The 24,610-nt window shown below is 44.6% G+C and overlaps 1 protein-coding gene across 2 annotated transcripts; it reads right to left on the bottom strand.

The window, feature by feature from the left end:
- Positions 1-185: 185 nt before the first annotated feature.
- LOC112230538 (amyloid-beta A4 precursor protein-binding family B member 3-like) lies at positions 186-23,124 on the bottom strand. Of its 2 annotated transcripts, XM_042311387.1 has the most exons (13): positions 22,612-23,124; positions 10,124-10,311; positions 9,940-10,013; positions 8,083-8,134; positions 5,604-5,753; positions 5,075-5,202; positions 4,235-4,240; positions 2,385-2,499; positions 2,181-2,268; positions 1,961-2,044; positions 1,097-1,212; positions 705-884; positions 186-440 (listed from the first exon to the last, which is right to left on the bottom strand). In XM_042311387.1, exons 1-13 carry the CDS (start codon positions 22,658-22,660, stop codon positions 213-215), a joined length of 1,458 nt encoding a protein of 485 aa, XP_042167321.1. In that variant the 5' UTR covers positions 22,661-23,124; the 3' UTR covers positions 186-212. The 2 variants fall into 2 exon arrangements, with proteins under 2 accessions (XP_042167321.1, XP_042167322.1); XM_042311388.1 differs by lacking the exon at positions 4,235-4,240 and having other exon boundaries at positions 22,612-23,123.
- Between the last annotated feature and the right edge of the window lie 1,486 nt (positions 23,125-24,610).

Raw genomic sequence — 24,610 nt, 5'->3', positions numbered from 1 at the left:
TACCCCCTTTACTCAACTCAACTCCCCCTTCTGTCCCTCCCTCCCTCCCTCCCTCCCTCCCTCCCTCCCTCCCTCCCTCCCTCCCTCCCTCCCTCCCTCCCTCCCTCCCTCCCTCCCTCCCTCCCTCCCTCCCTCCCTCCCCCCATTGCTTGCTCCCTCCCCTCATTCCTCCCTCCCTCCCTCCATCCATCCCCTCCCACCCTTTCTGGTTGCTATGGTGTGGAAACGGCTGACTGTTTATTTCTGAAAGTCTCAAAAAACGCCAGCATGCCCTTTTTGGTGGTGGAGGAGCCAGCCTTGGGCGGGGACAGTCCTTGGTGACGGGGAGCTGGAAAACTGAAGCTGTCCATGGAGTTGGCCCGCTTCACCTTGGAACCCGCCCGCCACATTTTGGACCTGGGTGGTGGAGTCTGGGCTACCAAGCACTTCTGGTACTGGACCTGCAGGGGACACAATGGAGTCATGTTATGCAGTGACCATAATGTCCCTCTTCATGTTAGAAAGATACCGTAAATGAGTCATGACTCCATGACATTCTCTACCATTCTCTGCCAATTCCCTTTAAAATATGAATCATTCAGCCATGATAGCATGTATAAATTCAAGTATTTATCATGCCAGCTTGTCTACAGAAGCCATTTTGTCCCCTGCTTCTCCATTACTGAGTTTCATCCTTCAGGGGGACCCCTAACTAAGTGACTCACCATGCACGCAGCCTGCACAGCCTCAGAGATGATCCCTGCGTCTGGCTCACACCAGAATACATGACACTCAAACCGCTGTGTCCCGCCATCCACTATCACTGCAAAGGTGTGTGTATCATGCCCCACACCCAGAAAAGTCAACAAACGCACTTGACATTCCCAAAATGGATCATCTCCATCCTGAAAGAGAAATCATAGAGAAGGTAGAGAAAGAAAGAGAGAGGGAGAGTGAGAGAAAGAGAAAGTGAGAGAGAGAGAGGGAAATAGGGAGAGAAACAAAGGTTTTTTAAAAAGTGAGAGAGAGAAAACAACAGGTAGCCAGAGAAATGTAGTAATTTCATTGGTTGGTCTGACCACCAGTGTTTACAGGTTTCCTGATTTCTCCTCCTCACCTCTCCTTTCCAGAGTGACAGGACACTGTCAGAGATGTGGATGACGATGGGCTCCCAATCGTCACTGTCTGAGGTGTTCATGATGCTCTCTATGGCCCGGTTCAGCACCTCCATACCTGCCAGAGGGTCCCACATAGAGGACCTTAATACAGCTGCTTCAGCAACAACACAGCCACAGTGACCTCCAAAAGCGAGGTAAAACCATAGATGGGCTTCTAGTGGTATTCTCTGCTCTTTTCTGTTGTGAGAGAACATGCTCAGAGTTTCAAGGACTTTTGCGTTGTACCAAACTGATTTCCTTGCCAAACTTCCAGTGATTGTTAAAATATAGCAAAGGTGTGTGATCTCAAATGAGGACAAATGGCTTGTCATCACTATTAAGAACACCTCAGTGGACTATAATACCCCAGACATTAAGCATCTGGGACAAGCTCTATGTCGGTCAGTCAGCAGGTCCAGCTAACAGCAGGCAGGCAGGGCACCTTGATGGATGCTACCGTTTTGGAGCTTGTAGTGAATACAGCGCCTCGCCTAGGGACTGCCAACTGACAGAGTGACCCTGAGCGCTAGCTTCACAATCACAACGTGACTCGGCGCATTTGCTGATAATAATGAGACGATGTCCTCTGTCTCTTAAATGATCCAAACCCAATTTCAAACATGCCTGTGAGTCTTGGCTGCTGTGTAATCCTCCATATCTGTTGATGAGACATCACAGATATTGTGTTCCCCTGTTGAGTCTCAAGGTTGTTATAGGAAGGAGAAGATTGTCTTTCTTCTTTGAGCTAGTTTAATAAATAAATATAATTAAAAATGTGATGGTATTTTGCCAGTTTAATAATAGACTAGATTAGAATACAGTACCCATTGCCCTGGAGACGGGCAGGTTTCCGATGTACTGCACCTCAAACTTCTGCACCCTCTGCCTCATTGTATCCAGGAAGTCCACTGCAGTAAAAACATAAGAATCAAAACATCATATGATTTACCATATTATAGAGTTGATAACTTGTATAAACTGGACATTGCTCCATTGAGAAAATGCCTACAGACTGGAACTGAAGGTCTCTGTGACCTACTGTACCTTGGCGTGGCAGGTCCTCAGGGGAGATGGTCGCCATGGTGAGGGAGCGGGCCATAGATGGGCTTCTTGTGGTCTTCTCTGCCATGATCTGGACACATACACACAGACACAGTATTCACACTGGCTCACTTTAGAATGAAGCTAAACTACTACGGTGGACTAAAGGGGTGTTAAACCACCTCCTATGCTTCACTTTGTGGTTACCTTTGAGCACATTTTGTGCAAAGCCGTGGCAATAGTTTTTGCTGGGGCTTTACAGCGAAACACGTGGCACTTCAGCATACAGGTGTCTTTGTCACTGGCCACGAAGGCAAAGTCTCTGGAAAGGAACAGAACACAACAGCATAGATTAACAGAGTAGAGGCACTATCTATAGGTCTGGATTGTGGAGGGGATAGCTGACTTCCTGCTTCACCTGGCGATCTGGTACTGTATGTATAACAATATAATTCCATTAGTATGACTAGAGAATGGAAAGGAATTGAAAGCCATATTGAATACACATCTTTTGCACTAGTCCTACATCACTGCGTTAGCACACTGAACTAAAGCCAACGGTGCACCAGCCAGTATCATCAGTTTGTTTGATCAAGCGCACAATCATCAAACGACTACTAAGCAACTGAGCACTGAAGACAGACAACTCAGACTATTTTTAACATTGATACTATCAGTTACTCTGACTCATATTTTAGAAGAGATGGGGGGGGGGTGACCTCAGGCATCGTCCCTCAGGAGCTGACAGGACCAGGCAGTGTCAGATATCAGAGGTCTATAAATACCAGGGATCCATATGGACAGACATTATTCTCAGCACGTTAAGCAACATGGACAGGGAATGTATTGCTCTGTCACCAAGTTCTCATATCAGAAAGGGACATTATCCTGTAATCACATATCCGAGCAAAAGCACCCAACTGACATTGTACTGTAAACTCTCTGACACATAGTTAGTAAATGAAGAACTGTTCTGTGTCCAATGTGCAGCTGCAGAATGGGAAATGGCTCGGTGAGTGTTGCCGAGGTGTAATTCTCTCTATTGTCCCTGTAACATCCTCAGTGGGTTTCCCCACTTAAAACGATCAGGAGCAACAGTGCTGTTATGTAGGCCACGGCTCTGGCACACCAGAATGTGCTGATGCCTGGGAAATGAACTCAAATATTGAGGAAAACACTGGAGTCAGAGGGAATAGCAGATGAGCTTCCCTTTGGCATCAGCGGTGTGTCAACAAACGGTAAGATGTGTGTGTGTGTGTGTGTGTGTGTGTGTGTGTGTGTGTGTGTGTGTGTGTGTGTGCGTACAATATTCTGTATTCCCATCCACAGTGGAACGGGAGTTGTTTTATGACAATAATCCATGTCTTTTGTTGGGGTGTAATACAGTGAAGCCAGGTGTAAATGGAGATCATTTGTCACAGTGGCAGATGTGACCTTGCAGCTCGACCCTGGTTGGGCACAGCAGAAAGGAAGGAGACTTGGCTAAGGCACGGGGGGGGAGCTGATCATTTGGACATGACCCAGCAAGCTCTCCTTGTCCATTTATCTTCACAAAGGCCCATCCAACTGTTGTAGAAAAGTCTGTTACATGAATTTACACATTGATGCATCCTCCATTCAGCTCTCAGAGGACTGCAATCATTATGGAGTTTGAGCAGAATTGACCCCAGGAAGATAGTCCATTATGATTCTCACATTATAGCTCAATCATCAGCAGTATTCAATTGGGAATAGTGCAAGACAACAGTCTGAAATAAGGCTGGGTGGGCATTTGTTCTGAGACAAGGACAGAACTGCTCGGTACATACACTGCATAAGACATAACGGTCGATAGAAATGGAGAAAGAAATAGACGTGTTTGTTTGAACGTGCATGAGAAACACGTCGGCAGACGCATGTCACATTATTGATGAGGCAATAATACAGAGCAGGACTATAGAAAGTACGCCGGACCTACTGGAGCACTGAGCTCTTCTTCTTGAGACCCTGATGCAAGCTGGCAAAGTCACACATGGGATGTCAACAGAAAATGAGTTGACCAAGAAAAGAGTGATTACCTGTCTCTGTTTTCATGAGTGGCATTTAAAAAACAAAGAAAGTTCATTATTACAACTACCTTAACTAGGAGACAAAACGGTTGTATTGATTCATAACTACGATCCTCATACAATATAGCCTACTGTCAGTAACAATTGGGCACTGCTGTACTGACTTATTTTCACTAGTTTCAAGTCCTTCTGTGTCCAGGCTGTATCACATACGGCCGTGATTGGGAGTCCCATAGGGCGGCGCACAATTGGCCCAGCGTTGTCTGGGTTTGGCCGGGGTAGGCCGTCATTGTAAATATGAATTTGTTCTTAACTGACTTGCTTAGTTAAATAAAGGTTAAATAAATAAAAAAATAATAATAACTAATTCTAATTCTCTACCCTTGCATGTCTCTTCCTCGGGGCTAGTCTATTCTACTCAGCCGGTGTCTGAGACGTAGTACCACTGACACTGCCAATAGGTCAATGCATGAATTTTCTCCAGCAAGAACAGAGCCAAATATAACTGCCCTCAGATGCACTCAACTCCCAGTGTACTACAATAGACCTGACATGTCTGCTACGCTGAATTACCAACCAAACCCAAGGCTGTGTAGCCCATATAAAAACACTCATTTATAAATTATTTACTTTCTTCAATGGAATATTTCCATGTCATCAAGTATAAACAATAACATAACCTTTAAACAGTCTTCCCTGACCATCAACCCAAGATCATTGTGCTTAGTTGGTTCACCATATTGTACCGTATTTCAACATCTAACTTCAGGTATCAACACTGACCATAACAAAAAGAGAAGGTGAGAGGACTGGGGAGTATTTCCCAATACGTTTCCCAGGTTGGCCCACCTGCCATTGTTGCAGCCCACGCCCCACACGCGGATGTCAGTGATAGGCTGGCAGTGGAGAAGGCTGCGGTCCACTGGGTCCATCAGGCTGAGGGTATCCTTCTTCAGAACCATCATCATGTCCTGGCCCTGGGAGAGGACAGGGAGAGAGGACAGAGAGAGATGAGAGAAGACAGGGAGAACAGAGAGGACAGGGAAGACAGAGAGGACAGGGAGAACAGAGAGGACATAGAAGACAGAGAGGAAAGGGAGGACAGAGAGGAAAGTGAGGACAGAGAGGAAAGGGAGGACAGAGAGGAAAGTGAGGACAGAGAGGAAAGGGAGGACAGAGAGGACAGGGAGGACAGAGAAGACAGAGAGGAAAGGGAGGACAGAGAGGAAAGGGAGGACAGAGAGGAAAGGGAGGACAGAGAGGACAGAGAAGACAGGGAGGACCGGGAGGACAGAGAGGAAAGGGAGGACAGGGAGGAAAGGGAGGACAGGGAGGACAGAGAAGACTCTCTCAACCCCCCTCATGTCGCCTTTCTCACCTCTCCCCAGGCGCCCAGTGTGTCATCGCGGCCCTCTGCCTTGCTGCTGGACAGCTGCTGGATGCAGTTATTGACAGCCAGACTGCTCTTCCCCGGGATCAGCTCCTCCTCTGGAATCTCCACCCAGCCTAGGGAGCGCACTGCAAAACACTGACCAACACAACCACACCATGCCAGCACAACCACACCACACCATGCCAACACAATCACACCATGCCAGCACAACCACACCACACCATGCCAACACAATCACACCATGCCAGCACAACCACACCACACCATGCCAACACAATCACACCATGCCAGCACAACCACACCACACCATGCCAACACAATCACACCATGCCAGCACAACCACACCACACCATGCCAACACAACCACAGCACACCATATGAACAGAACCACACCATACCATGCCAACAGACCCAGGAGGGAGAGGAGTGGGGGGTAGAGGTGGGGAGGAGGCAGAGAGAAGGGAATAAGCAGAGACTATTCAGACTAGATAATAATGTACAGCGTGTTCAGTATCTACAGTATATCAACATGATTCAGACTAGATAATAATGTACAGCGTGTTCAGTATCTACAGTATATCAACATGATGCCTCTATAATGTATTTAATGTATCTACAGTCTATCAACATGATGCCTCTATATAATGTATTTAATGTATCTACAGTCTATCAACATGATGCCTCTATATAATGTATTTAATGTATCTACAGTCTATCAACATGATGCCTCCATATAATGTATTTAATGTATCTACAGTCTATCAACATGATGCCTCTATATAATGTATTTAATGTATCTACAGTCCATCAACATGATGCCTCCATATAATGTATTTAATGTATCTACAGTATATCAACATGATGCCTCTATATAATGTATTTAATGTATCTACAGTCTATCAACATGATGCCTCTATATAATGTATTTAATGTATCTACAGTCCATCAACATGATGCCTCCATATAATGTATTTAATGTATCTACAGTCTATCAACATGATGCCTCCATATAATGTATTTAATGTATCTACAGTCTATCAACATGATGCCTCTATATAATGTATTTAATGTATCTACAGTCCATCAACATGATGCCTCCATATAATGTATTTAATGTATCTACAGTCTATCAACATGATGCCTCCATATAATGTATTTAATGTATCTACAGTCCATCAACATGATGCCTCTATATAATGTATTTAATGTATCTACAGTCTATCAACATGATGCCTCTATATAATGTATTTAATGTATCTACAGTCTATCAACATGATGCCTCTATATAATGTATTTAATGTATCTACAGTATATCAACATGATGCCTCTATATAATGTATTTAATGTATCTACAGTCTATCAACATGATGCCTCTATATAATGTATTTAATGTATCTACAGTATATCAACATGATGCCTCTATATAATGTATTTAATGTATCTACAGTCCATCAACATGCCTCTATATAATGTATTTACTGTATCTACAGTATATCAACATGATGCCTCTATATAATGTATTTACTGTATCTACAGTATATCAACATGATGCCTCTATATAATGTATTTAATGTATCTACAGTCCATCAACATGCCTCTATATAATGTATTTACTGTATCTACAGTATATCAACATGATGCCTCTATATAATGTATTTACTGTATCTACAGTATATCAACATGATGCCTCTATATAATGTATTTACTGTATCTACAGTATATCAACATGATGCCTCTATATAATGTATTTAATGTATCTACAGTCTATCAACATGATGCCTCCATATAATGTATTTAATGTATCTACAGTATATCAACATGATGCCTCTATATAATGTATTTAATGTATCTACAGTCCATCAACATGCCTCTATATAATGTATTTACTGTATCTACAGTATATCAACATGATGCCTCTATATAATGTATTTACTGTATCTACAGTATATCAACATGATGCCTCTATATAATGTATTTACTGTATCTACAGTATATCAACATGATGCCTCTATATAATGTATTTACTGTATCTACAGTCCATCAACACGGCTCCTTGCCTGATTCAAGAGATGACTCTCAAGTATTTTTAGTGGACATGGTATAGGAATTCCTCTAAGAGCTGCCTAGCCTGAACAACAACACAAATATATTGATCAAAGCTAACATTATAAATGTGGTCACTTTTAACCCTTGAATAATAAATTATAGAAAATATTGTTAAGAGTTCAAAATCAGCTAAAATAGATTAGTATTCTCTGGAGGAGCACAGAAGTGTTTACCCCCCTGAAATTGGTCTTGGGTATGGATGTTATTGGTCAGTACCTGCTGTTTTGGTGAGTGCAGAAGAAGAGGGATTTGGACCATAGAAATGTAATCTATAGAACAGGCTTGTCTCAAATGAATGGCCCGTTCTAAGGATTCTACTGTATTTCTATGGTTTGGACAACATCAAAGCCCACTCTACCTTGGAGTCAGGATCAATGTTGGTGCAGAAATAATCGTCCTGCCAGGAGACCCTGTGGGAGATTAGCAGAACAATCAAATGACATGAAAGATTACCACCACGACAGCACAAATTAGTCTGTTGCCTTTTCTGCATCCCTCCCTGCTGCCCTGTAAGATGCTGTTTGGTATGGCGTATTACACGATGTTATAATCTAGTTCTTTGTTCATCTGTTTGTTTGTGTTTGACTTTGAAAGTAAAGCCTTTCCTTTCAGTTTGATGCTGCCTGCCTGTCTGCTCTTGATGGGGAAACAGCTGTTGAGTAGGTCATGGATGATAAAAAATAAACAGAGAGCTTTTCTGACCCCCCTCACTCCGGCTGACTCAGAGGTGGAGTTGTTAGACATTTACCTCCCTGATACAGCTGACTGGAGACAATCCCAAGAGGCTACTATTCCTGCAACCAGGGGCCCAAGACTCCCTCTCTTTCCATTAAACTCTTTGATGAAGCAGAGCAGGATAAGATAAAGTGTCCATTATTAGACCTATGCATTTCTTGATGGTACGCTCAGTGAACTGAGTTTCACTATTCTCCACAATCTCTGTCCATACAGAACATTAAGCTCCCCTGTGTCAAATGTATCCTGATTCAACACATAATCACTGCAGCAGGGACTGTGTTTATTGGTTGGCTCATTAACACAGGGTCCCTCAAGGGACTGCTAAAATAATTTCAGATAATTGAATTGTTAAGTGCTTTTACCCTTAATGGTAAAGGCAAGGTAGCTATACATAATATTAAAGAACCTATGAACAACCATCAAGGTGATCTAAGAAGCATTTGACCTAACAGATTTGACCTTGCTGTATAGACGGGTTGGTTGTTTAGCAACAAAAACGAGGCGGCAAAACAGACGGGGTTAGCTTAGAATGTTGACAACGTGAAAACTAGATTTAGTCTCCAATGTTTATTGAAAACATAAATACATTTGCACAATGAGCACTTGTTGTCTCTCAAATACATCGTTACAGCTAGCTAGCGAATCTTAGCCATAGACATGACATCAGTCAAAACACCTCAAAACATGGTATCAATGAAATATGCAAGCTGAAACGAGCCACCTCCGATTCCACACAAGGCTGCTCCTTTCATGGTCGCTAGCGATATGACCATTCAGAATCAAAACAAAGCACGGCTTCCGGCCACATCGATGCGCATGCAGCATTTTTGATCTTGTCAGCCAACCGGTCGGTCTACGCTAAAGAAACCTAAGAACACAGACGTGCCACAGATGGTGAAGACTCATCCTCAGGAACTACATCAAACAGTATTTTCCCTAATCGCTTGTATGTATTCAGATCATGGTACAATGGCTGAACTGTAATAATGATATGATGTAGTGTGGTGCTGAACTAGGGCCTAAATCTCAGAGGACTTATCTATTCCTGACTTTATCAGCCTGGGGACAAATATGGCAGGCCTCAGATCAGAACACAGAGATTGGAATAGTGGGGGAAGTATTCCAGGAGGCATAGGGATATGTGATCTGCCACATTTCCAGGCCAGTGAAGCCATCACGAGCCATGGAGCCATCGAACGGATTAAGAGAGAGAGAGAGAATACATCCAAAACACTAACCCTCTCATTTGATTACATCATCAACACATTCACCTTGTAGAATAACCTTCATCACACAACTGAAATGTAGTCAACCCAGTCACCTTGTAGAATAACCTTCATCACACAACTGAAATGTAGTCATTACTCGTCATTACTCGTACTATCATCGTGGATAGCATAACCCAGTAACAAGGCTACAGGGCTTGCGCAGGTGAATGAGTGTTGGTTTGGGTCTGCAGAGGATTTTGAAAGACTACCTGTCATTTATGGAGGCCAATGGGCTCTCTGTCAGCCTTGCCCTTGATTCACGTCTGCCCCCAGCCTCCAGGCTCTGGAAAAGAGGACAAGAGACAATATTAGAGGTGATGGCACCACATTCAGAATAAAGGACAGAAAGTCAAACGGTGAGACTGAACTTTATTTAGAAGTTGAAGCCCTAACCTTGATGTCCGCGGCAGTGATGCCATTGATGGAGTTCTGGCCCTCCTCAGTGCTGTAGGACGGGTGCTGCCATTGGGTGGCGCCAGTGGCCACGTGCCAGTAATAGGTGCCAGTGCTGTCCCGGATGGTGCGCCACCCTGACGGTAGGTCAGAGTCCAAATCAAGGCTTGGGTCGTTCCAAATATTGTCTGAAGAACACAGAACAGGTAGGAAGCACAATGATGACAGGTGACAGTAAGTCATCTTAATGAAGAAGCACTCATGGCCAATATTACAGTGCATTTTGGTGTCAAAATGTAACAGTAGTGTCAGGTCAATATTTCATTATGTTCATAATGGCGGCTGGTTCTACCATAAACATAGCTCTTTGAGGTCTCCCGTACACAGCGGGCTGCATCCCATCGGCATCTAGCATTAGCCTCACCCAATCTAAAGCCTATGTAAGCTCCACGGCTGGCCTTGCTCTCACGGCCCTGCTACACGTGACCGGCAGAGGAGAGCACAGCAGGGCGTGTGAGATCCTCTGGCCACATGATAAATCTACCAATTACCAAAGTAGAATTCAGAACAGTCCCTCTGCATCACACAGGGCTGGCTGGCAAAACTAGTGTCTGAGGCTCGGCTCCTTTGTTTTCCCCTAACACTGAATATGCGATGGGACAGATTTGTGTTTGGAAGGGCAAATTAATATGTAAATCAGGAGATCAATTATTTAAAATGTGCAGAGAGGAGTAGAGACATAAAGACTCAATTAAAAGATGTGATGGGAGAGAAAAATACCTTATGCTTAGCAGACGAAGAGTGATTTCTTTGGACACTTCAATATAGTTTGGACTAATTCTGCCATTAACTCAATGTGCTTAGCTCGAAGGAGAGCTGGGTGAATGGAGTGGTGAACAACAACAAAAAAAAGAGATAGAACGCAAGAAGTGGGTCAGAAGTGACATGAGGACAGCATCCTAAATGGAACACTATTCCCTATGTAGAGCACTACTTTTGACCAGGAACTACATAGGGAATAGGGTGTCATTTGGGACAGGTTTGCCTGAGCATGGGTGTTTCTCTCTCAGCAGCATGCCACAGTTTTCTCGCTGTCATCACGGAACGAGAGAGAAAGAGGGGCTAAACCAAATAGAGGCTAAATCAAAAAGAGGCTAAATCAAATAGAGGCTAAATCAAATAGAGGCTAAATCAAATAGAGGCTAAATCAAAGAGGCTAAATCAAATAGAGGCTAAATCAAATAGAGGCTAAACCAAATTGAGGATAAATCAAATAGAGGCTAAATCAAATAGAGGCTAAATCAAATAGAGGCTAAATCAAAAAGAGGCTAAATCAAATAGAGGCTAAATCAAATAGAGGCTAAATCAAAGAGGCTAAATCAAATAGAGGCTAAATCAAATAGAGGCTAAACCAAATTGAGGATAAATCAAATAGAGGCTAAATCAAAGAGAGGCTAAATCAAAGGGAGGCTAAATCAAAGAGGGGCTAAACCAAATAGAGGCTAAACCAAATAGAGGCTAAATCAAAGAGAGGCTAAATCAAAGAGAGGCTAAATCAAAGAGAGGCTAAACCAAAGAGAGGCTAAATCAAATAGAGCCTAAATCAAATAGAGGCTAAATCGAATAGGTGCTAAATCAAATAGGTGCTAAATCAAATAGGTGCTAAATCAAATAGGTGCTAAATCAATCATGCAAAAACCATTTATGCCAGTTTTTCTTTAAGTCTGGTCTGTCAGTTATTGCTAATTTTACATGATTTTATGCCTTGTACATCTCATCCCCATTCTTCTCGCTGTTTAACCCTGGTCACCCTTGTGTCTGACAATGAAAAACAACACCACACATCCCTGGGATGGACAGCATGAGAAGATTAGACCCAGGAACAGATCAGCTGAACCCTGTTACAGGGAGAGAAAATCAATGAGACAACAGTGTTAGAGAAAGATGGGAGGCAGAACTCTCCAGGCTTTATAGTTTTTTTTAGGCAGGCAGGTAGACAGGCGGGCCTCCTGGGCATGGTGCTAAGGACTGGACCAGCCTCTGGATGACACCACTATTCAGCACATTTCACCGGCTGATTGATGGGTCAGTCAGTGCAGCATCTTCGGGGGATGATGAAGCTGTGTGCATAATTGTAATTCATCTCAGCCCTGAGACATGGCCACTAGAGGAGACAATTTGGTACAGAATTCTCCCACCTTAGCCTGCCTTCTCCCACAGAGTTCTCCAATCTTAGTCTGCCTTCTCCCACAGAGTTCTCCCTTCTTAGTCTGCCTCCTCCCACAGAGTTCTCCCATCTTAGACTGCCTTCTCCCAGAGTTCTCCCATCTTAGCCAGCCTTCTCCCACAGAGTTCTGCTAATGTAGCCTGCCTTCTCCCACAGAGTTCTCCCATCTTAGCCAGCCTTCTCCCACAGAGTTCTCCCATCTTAGCCTGCCTTCTCCCACAGAGTTCTCCCATCTTAGCCTGCCTTCTCCCACAGAGTTCTGCTAATGTAGCCAGCCTTCTCCCACAGAGTTCTCCCATCTTAGCCTGCCTTCTCCCACAGAGTTCTCCCATCTTAGCCTGCCTTCTCCCACAGAGTTCTGCTAATGTAGCCTGCCTTCTCCCACAGAGTTCTCCCATCTTAGCCAGCCTTCTCCCACAGAGTTCTCCCATCTTAGCCTGCCTTCTCCCACAGAGTTCTCCCATCTTAGCCTGCCTTCTCCCACAGAGTTCTGCTAATGTAGCCTGCCTTCTCCCACAGAGTTCTCCCATCTTAGCCTGCCTTCTCCCACAGAGTTCTCCCATCTTAGCCTGCCTTCGCCCACAGAGTTCTCCCATCTTAGCCTGCCTTCTCCCACAGAGTTCTCCCATCTTAGCCTGCCTTCTCCCACAGAGTTCTGCTAATGTAGCCTGCCTTCTCCCACAGAGTTCTCCCATCTTAGCCAGCCTTCTCCCACAGAGTTCTCCCATCTTAGCCTGCCTTCTCCCACAGAGTTCTCCCATCTTAGCCTGCCTTCTCCCACAGAGTTCTGCTAATGTAGCCTGCCTTCTCCCACAGAGTTCTCCCATCTTAGCCTGCCTTCTCCCACAGAGTTCTCCCATCTTAGCCTGCCTTCTCCCACAGAGTTATGCTAATGTAGCCTGCCTTCTCCCACAGAGTTCTCCCATCTTAGCCTGCCTTCTCCCACAGAGTTCTCCTAATGTAGCCTGCCTTCTCCCACAGAGTTCTCCCATCTTAGCCTGCCTTCTCCCACAGAGTTCTCCTAATGTAGCCTGCCTTCTCCCACAGAGTTCTCCCATCTTAGTCTGCCTTCTCCCACAGAGTTCTCCTAATGTAGCCTGCCTTCTCCCACAGAGTTCTCCCATCTTAGTCTGCCTTCTCCCACAGAGTTCTCCCATCTTAGCCTGCCTTCTCCCACAGAATTCTCCCATTTTAGCCTGCCTTCTCCCACAGAGTTCTCCCATCTTAGCCTGCCTTCTCCCACAGAGTTCTCCCATCTTAGCCTGCCTTCTCCCACAGAGTTCTCCCATCTTAGTCTGCCTTCTCCCACAGAGTTCTCCCATCTTAGTCTGCCTTCTCCCACAGAGTTCTCCCATCTTAGTCTGCCTTCTCCCACAGAGTTCTCCCATCTTAGTCTGCCTTCTCCCACAGAGTTCTCCCATCTTAGCCAGCCTTCTCCCACAGAGTTCTCCCATCTTAGCCTGCCTTCTCCCGCAGAGTTCTCCCATCTTAGCCTGCCTTCTCCCACAGAGTTCTCCTAATGTAGCCTGCCTTCTCCCACAGAGTTCTCCCATCTTAGTCTGCCTTCTCCCACAGAGTTCTCCTAATGTAGCCTGCCTTCTCCCACAGAGTTCTCCCATCTTAGTCTGCCTTCTCCCACAGAGTTCTCCTAATGTAGCCTGCCTTCTCCCACAGAGTTCCCCCATCTTAGTCTGCCTTCTCCCACAGAATTCTCCCATCTTCGCCTGCCTTCTCCGACAGAGTTTTCTTAATGTAGTCCGCCTTCTCCCACAGAATTCTCCCATATTAGCCTGCCTTCTCCCACAGAGTTCTCCCATCTTAGCCTGCCTTCTCCCACAGAGTTCTCCTAATGTAGCCTGCCTTCTCCCACAGAGTTGTCCCATTTTAGTCAGTCTTCTCCCACAGAGTTCTCCCATTTTAGCCTGCCTTCTGTTATTACCAATGAGTCATACAGGGAGGGATTCTAAGCACTAGCATCAGTGAGACATAGTAGTGCATGACAGTTCTAAAATAATTTTCTGCTTTAAAATATAATTGTACATTACAATCCAGTAGGTTTACTATGTACCAAGTATACTTGTCACCAACCATTACTGTATATCACAATGGCTGAGGTTGTATATAGCCTTGCCTCCCAATTCTGCTTCTTGAGATCAGAACAATGGCTCTGTGTGATTTAGCCTAGTCCTAATCCTGAGTCTGTGTGATGTAGAGCCTAGTCATAATCCTGAGTCTGTGTGATGTAGAGCCTAGTCCAAATCATGAGTGTGTGATGTAGCCTAGTCCTAAACATGAGTGTGTGATGTAGCCTAGTCCTAATCCTGAGTCTGTGTGATGTAGCCTAGTCCTAATCCTCAATCTGTGTGATGTAGCCTAGTCCTAATCCTGAGTCTGTGTGATGTAGCCTAGTCCTAATCCTGAGTCTGTGTGATGTAGCCTAGTCCTAATCCTGAGTCTGTGTGATGTTGCCTAGTCCTAATCCTGAGTCTGTGTGATGTAGCCTAGTCCTAATCCTGAGTCTGTGTGATGTAGCCTAGGCCTAATCCTGAGTCTGTGTGATGTAGCCTAGTCCTAATCCCTGATGCACAGGTGGGAGGCAGGTTCTTACTGCTAAAATGAGCACTTACTGCTACGCTGAGTTCACTTACTGGTTCTTACTGCTACGTTGAGTTCTTACTGCTACACTGGGTTCTTACTGCTAAAATGAGCACTTACTGCTATGCTGAGTTCTTACTGTTATACTGGGTTCTTACTGCTACGCTGAGTTCTTACTGCTACACTGGGTGCTACGCTGAGCTCTTACTGCTACGCTGGGTTCTTACTGCTAAAATGAGCACTTACTTCTACGCTGAGTTCACTTACTGGTTCTTACTGCTACGTTGAGTTCTTACTGCTACACTGGGTTCTTACTGCTAAAATGAGCACTTACTGCTATGCTGAGTTCTTACTGTTATACTGGGTTCTTACTGCTACGCTGAGTTCTTACTGCTACACTGGGTGCTACGCTGAGCTCTTACTGCTACGCTGGGTTCTTACTGCTAAAATGAGCACTTACTTCTACGCTGAGTTCACTTACTGGTTCTTACTGCTACGTTGAGTTCTTACTGCTACGCTGAGTTCTTACTGCTACACTGGGTGCTACGCTGAGCTCTTACTGCTACGCTGGGTTATTACTGCTACGCTGGGTTCTTACTGCTAAAATGAGCACTTACTGCTACGCTGGGTTCTTACTGCTAAAATGAGCACTTACTGCTACCTGGGGTTCACTTACTGGTTCTTACTGCTACGCTGGGTCCTTACTGCTACGCTGAGTCCATTCTGCTACGCTGAGTCCTTACTGCTACGCTGAGTCCATTCTGCTACGCTGAGTCCTTACTGCTACGCTGGGTTCTTACTGCTACGCTTAGTCCTTACTGCTACGCTGGGTTCTTACTGCTACGCTTAGTCCTTACTGCTACGCTGGGTTCTTACTGCTACGCTGGGTTCTTACTGCTACGCTGGGTCCTTACTGCTACGTTGGGTCCTTACTGCTTACGTTGGGTCCTTACTGCTTCTTACGTTGGGTCCTTACTGCTACGTTGGGTCCTTACTGCTACGTTGGGTTCTTACTGCTACGTTGGGTCCTTACTGCTACGTTGGGTTCTTACTGCTAAGCTGAGTTCTTACTGCTACGTTGGGTCCTTACTGCTACGTTGGGTTCTTACTGCTACGCTGAGTTCTTACTGCTACGTTGGGTCCTTACTGCTACGCTGGGTCCTTACTGCTACACTGAGTTCTTACTGCTATGTTGGGTCCTTACTGCTACGTTGGGTTCTTACTGCTACACTGGGTTCTTACTGCTACGTTGGGTTCTTACTGCTACACTGAGTTCTTGCTGCTACATTGGGTTCTTACTGCTACACTGAGTTCTTACTGCTACGCTGGGTTCTTACTGCTACGCTGGGTTCTTACTGCTACGCTGGGTTCTTACTGCTACGTTGGGTCCTTACTGCTACGTTGGGTTCACTTACTGGTTCTTACTGCTACGCTGAGCTCACTTACTGGTTCTTACTGCTACGCTGAGTTCTTACTGCTACGCTGAGTTCTTACTGCTACGCTGAGTTCTTACTGCTACGCTGAGTTCTTACTGCTATGCTGAGTTCTTACTGCTACGTTGGGTTCTTACTGCTACGCTAAGTTCCTACTGCTACGCTGGGTTCCTACTGCTACGCTGGGTTCTTACTGCTACGCTGGGTTCTTACTGCTACGCTGAGTTCTTACTGCTACGTTGGGTTCTTACTGCTACGTTGGGTTCTTACTGCTACGTTGAGTCCTTACTGCTACGTTGGGTTCTTACTGCTACGCTGAGTTCTTACTGCTACGCTGGGTTCTTACTGCTACGCTGAGTTCTTACTGCTACGTTGGGTTCTTACTGCTACGTTGGGTTCTTACTGCTACGTTGAGTTCTTACTGCTACGCTGAGTTCTTACTGCTACGCTGAGTTCTTACTGCTACGCTGGGTTCTTACTACTACGCTGAGTTCTTACTGCTACGTTGGGTTCTTACTGCTACGCTGAGTTCTTACTGCTACGTTGGGTTCTTACTGCTACGTTGGGTTCTTACTGCTACGTTGAGTTCTTACTGCTACGCTGAGTTCTTACTGCTACGCTGAGTTCTTACTGCTACGCTGGGTTCTTACTACTACGCTGAGTTCTTACTGCTACGTTGGGTTCTTACTGCTACGCTGAGTTCTTACTGCTACGCTGGGTTCTTACTGCTACGCTGAGTTCTTACTGCTACGTTGGGTTCTTACTGCTACGTTGGGTTCTTACTGCTACGTTGAGCTCTTACTGCTACGCTGAGTTCTTACTGCTACGCTGAGTTCTTACTGCTACGCTGGGTTCTTACTGCTACGCTGCTTAGTTCTTAGTTCTTACTGCTACGTTGGGTTCTTACTGCTATGCTGAGTTCTTACTGCTACGCTTGGGTTCTTACTGCTACGTTGGGTTCTTACTGCTACGCTGAGTTCTTACTGCTACGCTGAGTTCTTACTGCTACGTTGGGTTCTTACTGCTACGCTGAGTTCTTACTGCTACGCTGAGTTCTTACTGCTATGTTGGGTTCTTACTGCTACGCTGAGTTCTTACTGCTACGCTGAGTTCTTACTGCTACGCTGAGTTCTTACTGCTACGCTGAGTTCTTACTGCTACGTTGGGTCCTTACTGCTACGCTGAATTCGTACCACTACGCTGAGTTCTTACTGCTACGTTGGGTTCTTACTGCTACGCTGAGTTCCTACTGCTACGCTGGGTTCTTACTGCTACACTGCTTACTGCTAAATTGATCTCTTACTGCTACGCTGAGTTCTTACTGCTACGCTGAGATCTTACTGCTACGTTGGGTTCTTACTGCTACGTTGGGTTCTTACTGCTACGTTGGGTTCTTACTGCTACGCTGAGTTCTTACTGCTACGCTGAGTTCTTACTGCTACGCTGAGTTCTTACTGCTACGCTGAGTTCCTACTGATACGCTGCTTACTGCTAAACTGGGTTCTTACTGCTACACTGGATTCTTAATGCTACGCTGAGTTCTTACTGCTATGCTGGATTCTTAATGCTACGCTGAGTTCTTAATGCTATGCTGGATTCTTACTGCTACGCTGAATTTGTATCTTATGCCAAGGTATTTGGTATTATATAACCTGACACCAGGGCTGATGATGGATAATCCTCATATTACAATACCTCAATCCAAAACAGTGAATCATCATCTTCCATGCAACTGACCTCATTCACCAAGATAGTGGCACCAATCCTCTCCTAGATAGCATCATCATACCTCTCTGACTGACTTTTGTACAGAGTGAGTGTCCAGCTTTTTTGGTCTCTATGGTAGACTATGAGAGACTGTTCCAATGGCTCCATCTCTATGGGAGACAATGAGAGACTGTCCCAATGGCTCTATCTCTATGGGAGACTATGAGAGACTCTATTCCAATGGCTCCATCTCTATGGGAGACTACGAGAGACTCTATTCCAATGGCTCCATCTCTATGGGAGACTCTGTTCTGAGAAACAGCTTCTATCTCCAGGCCATCAGACTGTTAAACAGTCACCACTAGCCGGCCTCCACCAAGTACCCTGCTCTCAACCAGTCTCCACTGTAAAATTATTCCCAATAACAGATTCAATGTGCTGTGCATTTAATTCCCATGGTAAGTGAATAGTATTGATTAAACCTTTTTTTCGATGTTGAAACAGTACACAAAATAGCCCCTGTTTACTGTTTGCATGTATCTGTAATGGCTTTTCTTACTCAGAGGGCTTTCTATTAAATAGTGGAGTCCATGAAGTATTGGTGTATTCTCTCAACACTAATGATACAGGAGAGTAATACCTGGCCATTTCAAATGGTCATCTCTAAAGTAATGCCCTTATCATGCTATTTTCACCTAGTTTATAATCTTCTCTATACTGTATATCATGGCATTTGTTCTACCGAAATATTGAATTATCTGATGTCAGTGAAGCCTCCATTACGACCTCCTATTGTAGAACTGAGGCCTCTCTCCTGGAAGGTGATAGGGTGGTTAATGTTCCAATCACACAGAAGGGAAGCTAAACTTGCATTTCTTCCTCTAGTGTTGGGAGTAGAGAGCAGAATGCACACGAAGGAAAGTGTGAACTTTCGGGAGACAGAGGGAGGGAGAGAGAGAGAGAGAGAGAGAGAGAGAGAGAGACATAGACGGAGACAGAGAGAGACAGAGAGACGATGTTAGTGAATTATTGATGAATCCCAGAGAGTGAGTCTGCAATGCGTGATCAGTTCCTATAGCAACTACTTCTCTAAATCAGCTAATCAAATAAGCTAAACGGGGTAGAGAGATTTCACGTGATATTGTTGTGTGAGCTGTACATGTACATTAGATTGTTGCATGAGGATGAATGTGACTGATATTCCCGGTACCGGCAGAAACTAGCTAGTCCTCTATGCACCGTCAACCATAGCTTTGTCAACATTGCCTTTCCTACTGTGCAGTAATGGATGCCAGCCTGGACTTGAGAGGTGTTCCCAAGTATCTTGCTTCATCAATTTTGGCAGGCTTTATTTACTCGTGGACCTCATTCAAATACCTCAAGTCTCCTTTGAGACTAGTGGATGCAGTGACTTTATGGAGGAGGGGTACAGTACGGTCCTCACCCCCTTGTCATTGTCACTGATGACACCAGTGACCAAAATAAATCATGGCCTATCTAATCTAGATGCAGATACACACTGGAGTCTCTCAACACACGTTTGGACTGAGCCTGTTACCAAATAACTCCCAAATGGCCAATGAAGACTGACCTCCCCACAAGGCTGTAAACAGCTGTAATTAAGCAGTGATTGCAGTCGGGTAGCTCTCATCTTTCTCTCTGCCCAGAACTACCCCTTACACAACCGAATGGGGAATTACGGACTGGGACAGCTTAACAAATGGAATATTGAGGGGTAATGCGATTTATAAACGAGAGCAGTGGAGGCTGTTGAGGGGAGGACGGCTCATAATAATGGATGAAATGGAGTCAATGGAGTGGTATCAAACACATGAAAACCACATCTCTGATGTGGTTGATACCATTCCATTGACTCCATTCCAGAAATGATTATGAGCCGTCCTCCCCTCAGCTGTCTCAACTGAGAGCAATGCTTAAAATTAGATCAAAATAACAGAATATGTTTATACTGTAACAATGTAAGAAAACACCCTGCTGTAGACTAGAGACAAGAAATTGCAATTAAGCAGAGACTATAAATAACAGTAATATGATAAACTGCAGAGTGAGAGAGAGAGGTACATCTGGAGGAGAGAGAGAGAGAGAGAGAGAGAGAGAGAGAGAGAGAGAGAGAGAAGAGAGAGAGAAAGAAAGAGGTACATCTGGAGGAGAGAGAGAGAGAGAGCGGGAGAGAGAGAGAAAGCGAGAGAGAAAGAGGTACATCTGGAGAGAGAGAGACAGCGAGAGAGAGAGAGAGAAAGCGAGAGAGAAAGAGGTACATCTGGAGGAGAGAGAGAGATAGAGAGTAATCCCAGCTGTGTGTCTGTGCAAGGTCAGAGTTAGGCTCTCTCTGCCAGAGGGATTATGGGTCAGACTGAATCACAACATCAATCTGGGATTCAGCACTGAATCAGGGACCAACCCAACCCATACATGGCGTGACAATGACAGTCAGATGACGTTGGTTAAAGCACAAACTGGGACCAGTTGTATGTTCCAGAGGGTTCTATCTACTCCATTACACACCCTAACCCCCTCCAACACACAGTCACACACACACACATATACGAACACACACCCAAACTCTCTATCATATAAAGTGTATATCCTTGACTCAACAATATACCAAGTTTTTACATTGGATTTACCAGTTAAATAATCCATCACCAAAACCCTTCGTTACACAGAACAATAGCAGGAACGATGTGTATACTACACTAACATTAGGCTACTATTGCAGAAACTATTTTCTAACAAACTGTCCTAGTATTGACACAGCGTGCCCCTGTTTATCGTGCCCAGCATAAGTATGACGCCTTCTCGCTCTCTCCCCACTCTCCCTCTCTCCCTCTCTCTCTTTCAAAGAGAGTTATTTTGGGATCAATGACATACCCAGTTAAGACAGATGCTTTATTTTAGGAACCGGAGGTGTTTTTTCTTATGAATGAGGGAAAAGTTAATAACAAAAAAGGTTTAACAACAGAGGGACAAGCCTTCTATAGCCTACTAATAGGATATTAACAATGCTGTTGCTCACCAATATGTTTTGGATTTGACATTTAATTCATCATTACTACAATAACATACTGTAGAATAAATCATTAAATGTAATATCGATGTTTTAGTCATCAAACTGATTATTCTCTCCATTGACTCCACTCTCCTTTGTGCTTACAACAAAACACTGTGCTAACTGGCTACTGTCCTGTCCAATACTCCCAATAATATACTAGCTGACAGCCACTCCTTACACCAGGAGGGCAACAGTTACCAAGACAACACCAAGTCACATGGCAACCCACACAGTCACCCAGGTGAACAACACATCCTGTCCTCTATAAATAACATCTCTGGGCTGGTATTTGTTTACTGTCTGTGGGGAGGGTGAGGGACACTAAGTTGGACAGAAAATGAGACTAAACTCACCTAAACAATTTTCCAAACACATTTCAAAATCATGGCATGATATATTTTAATACCACAAAATCCAAGAATTACATGAAGATCAGCGGCAAACATACGGATGCACAGAATTTTAAGCAGCCATCCTGTGAATTCATGTAGGTAGGCCCTCAAGGACTACGTTGCAGACTGGACTCACTAGACAGAGAGAGAGAGACAGAGAGAGAGACAGAGAGAGAGAGAGAGGACTAGACAGAGCAGAGAGAGACTGAGACTCACTAGACAGAGAGAGAGAGACAGAGAGAGAGACAGAGAGAGAGAGAGACAGAGAGAGAGAGAGAGAGAGAGACAGAGACAGAGACAGAGAGAGAGAGAGAGACAGAGAGAGAGAGACAGAGACAGAGACAGAGAGAGAGACAGAGAGAGAGACAGAGAGAGACAGAGAGAGAGACAGAGAGAGAGAGAGAGACAGAGAGAGAGACAGAGAGAGAGACAGAGACAGAGACAGAGAGAGAGACAGAGAGAGAGACAGAGAGAGACTTATGGTCCAATGCTTTGAGCGAGACCAGCTAGTACCAATGTGATATATGAAACTTCTCAGAAGCAACATGCATCACTGATACATATATGATGCATCACTGATACATATATGATGCATCACTGCTAGTGAAATGCCCACCATCACCATTATTATCTTTAATACAAAGCTAAATACAAAACATTCATAGATCCACATGTTCTTCGTCTAACAGAGGCACTATAGTTCACTACCTGACCTCTCAACAAAACCACAATCATCTAACTCAGTCTTCATAAACATTGTATTTCCATGATCACTTAAACTGTACATGTATCCCCAAGAATCACTCTTCAGTGTTTGTGGGACAATTAATCAGCTCACACCTACAGACCAACACTAACTCACTCCTCCTCCTCTCTTCCACTTCCTCTGAGGAATGAGGGCTAAGAGAAAAAGTCTGGAGGAGCCCAGGACAGTGTGTGTGTGTGTGTGTGTGTGTGTGTGTGTGTGTGTGTGTGTGTGTGTGTGTGTGTGTGTGTGTGTGTGTGTGTGTGTGTGTGTGTGTGTGTGTGTGTGTGTGTGTGTGTGTGTGTAGCCTACTCACCGTCATAATTGACTATGATGATGGCGAGCATGTAATCCTTCCCCAGCATGGTGAGAGTTATTCCTTCCGTCCTGGCCCCCGGGTTAGCTGCAACACATTCCAAGCAGCCAGGGACACACTCGCATGCCAAGAGGATTAAAATCTTCACTCCACTCTCTATCTCCGTCTGTGTCACTCTCTCCTCTCTATGTGCAAGCCCTGGCCAGCACTCTGAGTAAAAGCTATGAAAATATAATCCCTTCTCCCTCTCTGTCTTGATGATCTCGCTCTCTGTCTTGAAGAGCTTTATCTCTGTCTTGAAGATCTCCCTCTCTGTCTTGAAGTTCTCCCTCTCTGTCTTGAAGTTCTTCCTCTCTGTCTTGAAGAGCTTTATCTCTGTCTTGAAGATCCCCCTGTCTGTATTGATAATCTCTGTCTTTCTCTCTGTCTTGATGATCTCTCTCTGTCTTGAAAATCTCCCTCTCTGTTTTGATGATATCTCTCTCTCTCTCTCTCTCTCTCTCTCTCTCTGTCTTTATGATCTCTCTCCGTAATGATAAACTGTCTCTCTGTCTTGATGATCTCTCTCTGTCTGTCTTGATCTCTGTGTCTGTCTTGATGATCTCTATCTCTGTCTGTCTTGATGATCTCTCTCTCTGTCTGTCTTGATGATCTCTCTCTCTGTCTGTCTTGATGATCTCTCTCTCGGTCTGTCTTGATGATCTCTCTCTCCGTCTTGATGATCTCTCTCTATCTCTGTATCTGTGCTGGAGGGATGCTGTTTGTTATACTGCTGCCGCCTATCGTTTCTCTGTCTCTCTCTTTCAGTATTGTGCTCATTGGTGCCTGCAGCTTCGGCCACTCCCCCTCCTCTTTCCCCCCACCCCTTACCTCTCTCACACACACTCTAGCTTTTTCTCTCTCCCTCCCTCTCTGATTGTCCCCTGGCTCTGCTCTCTCTCTCTCTCTCTCTCTCCCTCTCTCTGTGCCTTAAGGACGGCTGGGCAGGAGGCAAAGAACATGTACTTTAGGGACAAGGGTGAAGTGCACACCAGCAAACAGACACAAAATCGTACTTTTCTAGAATATAGAATACATACTATAGGAATATGGAGGCCAATAAAAGGGCAATACAGAAACCAAAACAAACACACTTTCTCAAACAGTTAATACGATTGGTGTAGCCTATATCAAGTGTCTGTGTAGCGAGGGAGCTGTAATAGGATTTAATTCAATTTGAGATGGGATACACACACCTCTCTGTGTAAATGGGATGTCTCAGGAAGATTAGTGACATAAATCTATCCCACACAAAGAACCCGCATCTGTCATGGTCTACTGTTTTAAAAAATATATATTTGGGAGGGCAATATTAAGAGCGCTTTTTTATAGCAATGCCAGCAACATTTAAATTTTTACAGAATACAGGAATGGCTACTGTAAATCTTAATTTTCCTGATGGGGGGCCTCTCTATGCTAAGGTGTTGGGAGCAGAAGTGTTCTACAAGCAGCATCCCTTAAAGGGAATTACTGTAGCTCTTCTAAAACGTCTCATTTCCCTAGATGCAATGTTTTAGTGTAATTAAATTGATGGACATCAATCTGACAGTAAAGTGATCCTTATCCCAATCTCCACAAATCAACTGAGCAGAAATTGCTGGTTGGCTCGGCAGGGCAGGGCAACGTAAGGAAGAGAGATTGTATGTCATTCTATGGCCAGTACAATTTGATGAATGATGAATTATCAACAAAAAAAGACTCCCTAGCTGCATATAGCCAACTAAATTGTACTGAGCATGCTTATATGGAAAGTGAAAAACATTTGACTGCCATTGGCTACACATGGTCTACAGTTCCATCCTACATTATTTCTATGGTCCACCTTAATCAGCATCCACGTCTTGAAGGCTCACACTGCCCGTCATCGTCCAGTCTGCTTGCGTCATCCGAATCTCACCTCCACTTGAGTTACCGTGGCAACCACCTCCCAGCTCGCGCGTAGCATGCACCCCTTGATAGC

The sequence above is a fragment of the Oncorhynchus tshawytscha genome, linkage group LG33 (genome assembly GCF_018296145.1).
Source record: "Oncorhynchus tshawytscha isolate Ot180627B linkage group LG33, Otsh_v2.0, whole genome shotgun sequence".
NCBI classification, from domain to species: domain Eukaryota; kingdom Metazoa; phylum Chordata; class Actinopteri; order Salmoniformes; family Salmonidae; genus Oncorhynchus; species Oncorhynchus tshawytscha.
This window is presented reverse-complemented; position numbering and strand designations above follow the sequence as displayed.

Excerpts from the sequence above, each read along its gene's own strand:
- LOC112230538 (XM_042311387.1), bottom strand. The coding sequence starts at position 22,660 with ATGCTGGGGAAGGATTACATGCTCGCCATCATCATAGTCAATTATGAC. Across the intron at positions 10,312-22,611 it reads CATCATAGTCAATTATGACG|ACAATATTTGGAACGACCCA; the intron begins GTGAGTAGGCTA and ends TGTGTTCTTCAG. Across the intron at positions 1,213-1,960 it reads GCCCGTCTCCAGGGCAATGG|GTATGGAGGTGCTGAACCGG; the intron begins GTACTGTATTCT and ends ACCCTCTGGCAG.